Raw genomic sequence first — 7,761 nt, 5'->3', positions numbered from 1 at the left:
ACGCAAAAGCTAAAACCTGAATTCAGGTTAGAAATCCATACTAAGGATCTAAAAATCCCAATTAGAGTCAAAGGTCGGCAATTCAGGGACTAAATAATCAAATGTGATTAATTTCAGCAAGAAAAATAAATCTAAACCCTGAAATTCTTATAAGAATTCAAAAAGGGGAAGGGATTAAAAGAGTGCAAATGTGACAAAATAAAGCAAAAACCTAAATATATAAGAGAATTACACAAAATGAAATGGCAATTAGACAAAAAATCTTCGTAAAAGATAAACATCCAACTTTAGTTATTACAAGATAGGTTCTGAAACGGTTGAACCCACAATGGGACCAGCTGAAAAAATGATGAAAAGAAACTTCACGGTCTAAAACAAAGAGAATGGGGGCCCAAAAACTGGAACCTAAAAAACGAGAAGCTTCAGAATAAAGGGGAAACGCTTTAGCTTTCTCATAATCCAGACGCGGGAAGCTCAAACGGCGTTAACACCAAATACGAAATCTCTGAGCTCGACAAAACAATATCATGTCCAATTGGAAGCGAGAAAAGTGAAGCATACACTCGAACAACGGCTGAAAATAAAAGATAATATATCGTAAGTTTCAGCCAAATAAAACATATAAATATGAAAATCTAAGGCCAATCCCACTTACCACAACTGTCTCCAAAGGAAATCTGGTTTCGATTGCTGAAAACGAAATAACAAGCATGCCTGAAAAAAACAGTATTGGACAAGACCAGAGCATCCAGAGCCACACTTGCTAATCCATTCTATGAAAAAAGTGGAACAGCTAGATCCGTGGTCTCGATCTTATCCGAGGAGACTTCTCCCCCATCTGCAAAATAATGAAAGAAATAAATCCCAATTATTTCGAGAGAAAAAAAAATAAAGAAAATATGAAATGAAAAGAAAAGGGGAAAAAAGGGAATGAGTAAGGATATAAAATTTTACTTGTAAGGGGAGGCACAAATCATTAAATTCAAAGAACATTCAAAGAAGTTATGTTAAAAAAATCTGAACGAAGTTGATAAGCGTTTCCCATAAAAAAAACATAGCACCATTGTTATGAGATGGATCAACATGAGCAAAATTGCTTAGCACTAAATATTTATGAAAGAAAACAAGGATGAGGAACATAACATCGAACTGAAGAAAAAAAGTGACCCAAAAGTTGGTAGATCATGTTTTTATAACACTAAGTTGACAAAAAATCATAAACAAGAAAGATGGAATACCGGATTTCAATCTCAAAATATTTAAAAGGGGGATACAGATTGAAAAAGAGGTTTCAGAAGAAACCAAAACAGAACAAACCATGGAAAAATACCTCTGCCATCCTAAAAAGGCTGGAAAGGATGGAAAAACAATAAGGAACAGAACAAAAAAGAAGAAGAAAGTGATGGGGAATCAAAACTGCAAAATAAAATTAGAAAGACTAAAAACTTCTTCATTAATTTATAGAAAAAAAGGAGTGTGAAAAGATGTGATTGGCTAAGTCGGCATGTCGTGCCCATAACCTAATCCCATGACTCAATTACAGATGTAAAAACAAACCAGAAAAAACAGTTACAAAGAACACTACACGGGAAAAAAAATTAGTCACCGAAAAGGAATCGACCAAGAAAGTCGCACGCGGTCAAGAGACAATTTAGTTGAATAAAGAATAATACTCTCTCAAAAGGAGCATCTCCCGTCAACAACTTGACACATGTCACATGGTCGAAAAAGCGTACGAAATCGCTCAGACCACAACCTGATAAACCGGTATTTTTACTAAAAGATGCTAAAAAGATACCATATTGATTTTACACGCATTAAATACACGTATAGTGGTAACCTACTACTACAAGAGTGCACGACTGAAAGTGGGTAAAAAATGTCATTATAAATTACCAAACTTTTGGTATTCTAAGAAGGTGGCAATATACCAAAATTGAAAATTGCGCTAATAATTAACAGCAGAATGAAACAACATTTAGAAAAAGAATAATTGAGCGGCACGAAATTTATTAGCTCGATTACTGAGCAAAATACAGCTCAAAGAAAAAGCATGGTGCAAAAAAGTAACAAAGCCTTTATGGTTATACAAGATACCTAGTCTGACATGAAAAGACAAAATATCGATGAGCAGAAAATTAGATATGAAGTATCTTTGAATAGATACTTTTTGAAGGAAGTACATACCTAGAGAAGCGCTCAGGTGCGCCACCCCACCTGAATCAACCCAAAACGGGGGAGTAAGAAGCCAACTAAGAGACACCCAGGTGCCCCATCCAACTAAGAAACCAACTCATGCATGTGGCACAGAACGCTATGATCTACCGAAAACACTAGCTAAGAGCTGAAGAAAATAAAGCCACGAGTTATTAAAACAAAAAATAACTAGAGTTTAATAAAAGAAGTCTTCAGACTTACTTAAATTAAACTTAGGAAAAATATGTAGATGAAAAAATGCAATATCTACCCAAGAACTGAAAGCTCAAGAGTCATATAGCTAAGACACGAGATAAAACTCAAGGTCAGGCGTCGAAGACCTGGAAAAGATGTCCAATAACCGAGCCATAGACGACTAAACAAGACAGAAATAAGGAGCTGGACGCGGAAGACCTGAGTTCAGATGCGAAGCTAAGAAGGCTATCCCGGGTAGATACAAGCACAAGGCGAGAAACTATCAAGTCCAAGTTGTAACGTGCTATGTCATCTAACATGTAATTGTCGTGTTCATATCACGCATAAATAGCTGGAGAGGCTGATGATGTAAAAAAGTTCATTCTGATAATAGAAAATTGAATTCAATAATTCTCTCTCCCCTCTCTCTGATTCTCTTCTAAACCTCCATTAATCGCAACCGACTTAGAAGATAATCAGGAAACCAAACCATTACGTCGTCAGAAACCTGATCGGAGATCAAAGAACGAAGTGATAGTTGAGATTGTGTTCCATAATCAAGGACATCGTGAAGGTATGAGTTTGATGTATCTTCAAGAACCCTAACAACAATCAACTGTAATGGGAGCTCTCCCATGAAAAAAAAATAATAATTTAATATCGTGTGAGCCACATATCAGATATTACAATGATAAGAAAAAAATACTACATTTGATGTCAGCCAAAAGGTCGAGAAAGATAAATGCCTAATTAGATAGTGGTTATATTAGACTCATTATTTTCTTCTTTTCTTTTTAATTTTTTTTTTTAAATGCTTTATGTTTATTCATAGCTTCAAATCAATTACATCATGGTCAAGAACATCAAGAACAAGATTACAAGTAATGAAAACTATATTCAAATATTCCTTTGAGAAGAGAGTTGGAATACCGGAAAAAGTTTCAAATGCATGTAGAGATTCGATTAATCCAAAAGAGGATGGTGGTTGGAATAAAATCCCACAATTTGATAGATATTCTTCTTAAGAAAGAGATGAGTCTCAAAACAATAGAGTGTGATGCTCATATTAAGTTTGACAACTTGTAAAACCAACGGAATTCTAAGATCTCTTTTGTTGAAAACGAGATTCAATTTTTGCCAGTGTGGTTTGAAGAAGCTCTTCACCATAACATTTCCAACATCAAGAAGAACATGGAGACCAAGAAAAAATGTTACAAGAACACATATAACATCATTAGGAAGGGGAAGGGAAAAGCGAAACAACAACAAAACATTAAAAAAAACGATAAAACTAAATCCTAATCCTACTAACCTATTTGAAAGTAAAAAATTAAGAAAACCCTGTTCAAATCCAACTCCAAATGGAACTAGATCTAAACTGAAAAAGGACGGTGGCTTGGGTTTTTTCTTGGATTAAAGAGTGAGGAAAAAAGAGAATATGATTTCAATACTTTTAGACTCGTTCCCAAATGCCTGATTGCTGATTAGATAGTTTGACACTTCTCATAAAGTTGGGGAGTGATGACTAAATAAGCTTTCAACTGAGAAACTAAAGTTATAGTCAATGCTTATAATTCCTGCTTTGGATTTATGCCACTGCACGGCACTGTCAAGATATGATCATGCTTTATAAATTTTGGTCGTGTAACTACCAGTCAACACATCACACACGAGTGCTCAAACTAATTTAAAAATTAAGTTGGTGGGCTGTCAGTGGGATTGAAATTCCAAAGCTCAAGGGATTTGTGCTAAGCAAGCATATTGTAACTGGGTGTTACTCCTACTGGTGACCAAGAAGTTCATAAGTTTGCGACTCGGCTAAAGAGACAACAACTAAATCTGGTACCCCTATTAGCAATGTTGATGTTTGGAAATGCACATTGTCGAGGTAAAAATGCATTAGAAACTTCAACATTGTTAACAGGGTACCAGATTAAGTGAGGGTGTAGCAAAATCAAGATAAAACAAAATAAATTTTGCCTTGGCTTGGGACACCCCCACTAATTCTGGCACCTCCATCAACAGCCTTGCCAAACATTACCATTAAACAACCGAAAAAAAAAAAGTCGATGACATTAACATATGACTTCATTTTCTACCAATTCCAAGTTCCAACTGCACATTATTACAAAAACCTCTAAAACAGGTAAACAGAAAACTGAAAAACAAAAGCAAATGGGGAATGAAGTTGCAAATACTCCCACCACCACCACCGCCAAGAATGAAAGCAGCAAAAGAAGGAGCCTTTACTGCTTACTATCCATCATATCAGTATCTCTAATTTTCATTCTTTCGTATTCCTCTTCTCCTTCATCATCTTCATCTTTTTCTATCCTCAACAGAAAACAAAAAACCCAGATTCAGATTCAATCACTTGTTTCTAAATTAAAACCAAATGCACCACCACTACCTTCAATTGCATATGTAATAACTGGATCAAATGGTGAAAACGATAGAATCTTTAGACTTCTTAAATCAATTTATCACCCAAAGAATCAATATCTACTTCATCTTGATCTTACTGCTCCACAATCTCAACGGGAAGAACTTGTTAACTTTGTCCAATCAAACCCTATTTTTAATTCGCTTCAAAACGTTAATGTTGTTGGCAATCCTGATTTTTCTAACCCTAAGGGGTCTTCTTCAGTTTCGTCCATACTCCATACTGCTTCTCTACTTCTAAGATTTTCTTCCAATTGGGATTGGTTTATTAATCTTTCGTCTTCCGATTATCCACTTATTTCCCAAGACGGTTAGTATGTATTCTCTCAAACCCTATTTATTGTTTATTTTTGTTATCATTCTCGTTAATGAGTAGTATGGGTTGTAACTAATAATCTGCACCAAACAGATCTTCTACATATCTTGTATTTCGTACCCAAAGATCTGAATTTTCTGAATCATAGCAGCTACATTGGTTGGAAAGAGTAAGACTTTTGACAATTAAATGTACACTGATTGAGTGACTCTCACGACGGGCATGAATTATCTTAACAATGTTTTTGGTTGGCAATTGCAGAGCTCGGAGAATTAAAAAGATTGTTGTTGACCAGGGTCTCTTTCTTACTGAGAATAGTGACATTTTCTATGCTACACAGAAGAGGGAGCTGCCTAAGGCGTACAGGTTGTTCACAGGTCAGAAAATTTTCTGTTTTATCTTTTATTCATTGGTAAAATGTTCCGATTTTTAAGATCCTTTTGCCGAATTATATATGCACAAATGATGATGTTGCTCAAGGGACATTGAGGGAGTGGTGATAAATAAACTAAGGAAATTAGGAGAAGTGTTGCTGGTAGTATTATCTATCAGATAACTCCAATTATTGCACTTACTGAACACTAGGCACAAATTAAGCTCACCTAAGTGATACATCCCCTGATCCAGGTTGAGAGAGTCATCTAGTCTAGTCTATTCTAAGTTATTTGTTTATGCTTTCTTCTTATCCAACCTTGTAGATACCTTCGAAATGAAGGGTGCATATCTTTATTGGAGCCCAACATTGAATCAGAAGTTAACTAGCATATGTTGAGGGAAACTGCCGCCAACCTATATTCCAGCTATCAGTGTCCCAAATAAGCTAAAAGGTGGTGCGGATAAGATGACTTTCAACTCTTTGCTCCCTATACCATAAACTTGATGCGTGGTTATCCCTTGTGGTGCGGGGGTATTGATCAAGGTGAATATAAAGGGAGCAATGATGTCAAGACACCTTGTGTTTTTCTGCTTCTCTTTTAGAACGTATGTACTTCCTGTATTAGCAATTTAGTATGAGTTAGCAGCAACAGGGTTATGTAACTTATGTTGCATCTGATTGTAGGAACTTTAAGCTGATGCTTGTTGTATCCAGCTGAGTTAGACTATGAGTATGACACATGATCTTCAGCAGAATAAGAACATCTCTTAGATTAGTAACTGTATTCATTTGTTTTGAGTTATATTAAAGCACATATTTCGTTAAAATTGATATTTCAGAGGTTAAAACCTCTGAGCATATACTGAATCCAACTGACTAACCACAAAATCCTTCCTGTACCATTCTTCCAACCTGCTTCGTCGTACTTTAACAAAATCTTTACCGTTTTCTTTAATCTACCAGCAAGAAGTTTTGTAAATTCGTGGATTTACTTCCTGCTGGTTCTCTTCATTGAGGTCCTTGAGGAAGGGGATTGCTGTCTCTGGAAACATATTCATCTGTAGATGTATTAGATTACAAAATGATATCTATTGACATGACTCAGATGACTACTAATTCCAATGATTCAGTGGGTGAATATATCAACGAAGGTTGCATTTTTGACTCATCCATATTTTTATATTCTTTTCTGCAGGTTCAGCTTCTACTATTTTGAGTCGTAAACTTGTTGAACATTGCATCGTGGGTTCTGAAAATTTACCAAGAACTGTTCTGATGTACTTGTCTAACACACCTTCTTCACAAGTTAATTATTTCCAAACTGTTGCATGTAATTCTCGGGAGTTCAGTAAGACTATTGTCAACCACAACCTGCGATGGCAATGGCATTCATCACTGAATGGTAGTAATAATGCTAATGAGTTGGATGAGATGATTGACAGTGGAGCCGTATTTGGTACAGGATTCATCTTAGATGAGTCAGTTCTCGACCACATCGATCAAGAGGTACTAAAGCGTCGGCCGGGCAGGATTTTACCTGGTGGGTGGTGTTTGGGGGATTACCATAGTTACAACGATCCATGTATGGTCAAGGGAAGTGTAGATATTGTGAGGCCTGGTCCTGGTTCAACCAGGCTTGAGAAGCTCCTTGTTCGTCTTCTTTCGAGTCAGACATTCCAGTCCAGGCAATGTATGGTTGAATGAGTGTTTGCCATTTGCATAACACCTTTGCCATAATTTTGTATTCTCTCTAACTGTGTATTCAGTTTGTTCATGTAAAATGTTAGAATTTGTAGAAACAGAAATGAGCTATTTTCTCTTCTAAAGTTAAACCTAGGTGATGGTTACTTTACTTTTCGGAATCTAGTTAAATTGGTCGAGATTGTCCAATGCAATGGACTCGGACATTAATCCATATGGTGGTGTCCAATCCAAGTTATTACCCGGTCAATAGTTTCAACATGCAGTCAATAGCATAAAGCACCAGTGGTCTAGTGGTAGAATAGTACCCTGCCACGGTACAGACCCGGGTTCGATTCCCGGCTGGTGCAAATTTTTGTCGCTTCATATGGCACTTTGCAACCTTTAAAGCGTCTGCCTACATGCCATAACTAAACTGCAATGCAATTGTAGTTTTTGTTCCCTTCTGTCATTTTTTGCAAAAAAAATTTGTCGCTTCATATGGCACTTTGCAACCTTGAAAATTTGCTTCGTTAAGTAAAAGACATAACTAAAA

The 7,761-nt window shown here is 36.2% G+C and overlaps 1 protein-coding gene, 1 non-coding gene and 1 pseudogene across 2 annotated transcripts; 2 read left to right on the top strand and 1 right to left on the bottom strand.

The window, feature by feature from the left end:
• Positions 1-2,955: 2,955 nt before the first annotated feature.
• Positions 2,956-3,133, bottom strand: LOC113307385 (annotated as a pseudogene).
• Positions 3,134-4,412: 1,279 nt separating this feature from the next.
• LOC113303147 (beta-glucuronosyltransferase GlcAT14A-like) lies at positions 4,413-7,354 on the top strand. Its single transcript, XM_026552147.1, has 4 exons — positions 4,413-5,143; positions 5,243-5,318; positions 5,411-5,526; positions 6,721-7,354. The coding sequence occupies exons 1-4, from the start codon at positions 4,474-4,476 to the stop codon at positions 7,227-7,229; spliced, it is 1,371 nt and encodes a 456-aa protein (XP_026407932.1). The 5' UTR covers positions 4,413-4,473; the 3' UTR covers positions 7,230-7,354.
• Positions 7,355-7,505: 151 nt separating this feature from the next.
• Positions 7,506-7,576, top strand: TRNAG-GCC. The gene has a single exon. It is a non-coding gene; the product is annotated as a tRNA-Gly (tRNA).
• Positions 7,577-7,761: the final 185 nt, after the last annotated feature.

The sequence above is a fragment of the Papaver somniferum genome, chromosome 8 (genome assembly GCF_003573695.1).
Source record: "Papaver somniferum cultivar HN1 chromosome 8, ASM357369v1, whole genome shotgun sequence".
NCBI lineage: Eukaryota > Viridiplantae > Streptophyta > Magnoliopsida > Ranunculales > Papaveraceae > Papaver > Papaver somniferum.
Note: the sequence above shows the minus strand (reverse complement) of the source record. Positions and strands in the feature narration are given on the sequence as shown.

Coding starts and splice junctions, on each gene's coding strand:
- LOC113303147 (XM_026552147.1), top strand. CDS start 4,474: ATGACTTCATTTTCTACCAATTCCAAGTTCCAACTGCACATTATTACA. Junction 5,144..5,242: donor TCCACTTATTTCCCAAGACG/GTTAGTATGTAT, acceptor TGCACCAAACAG/ATCTTCTACATATCTTGTAT. Junction 5,527..6,720: donor GGCGTACAGGTTGTTCACAG/GTCAGAAAATTT, acceptor TCTTTTCTGCAG/GTTCAGCTTCTACTATTTTG.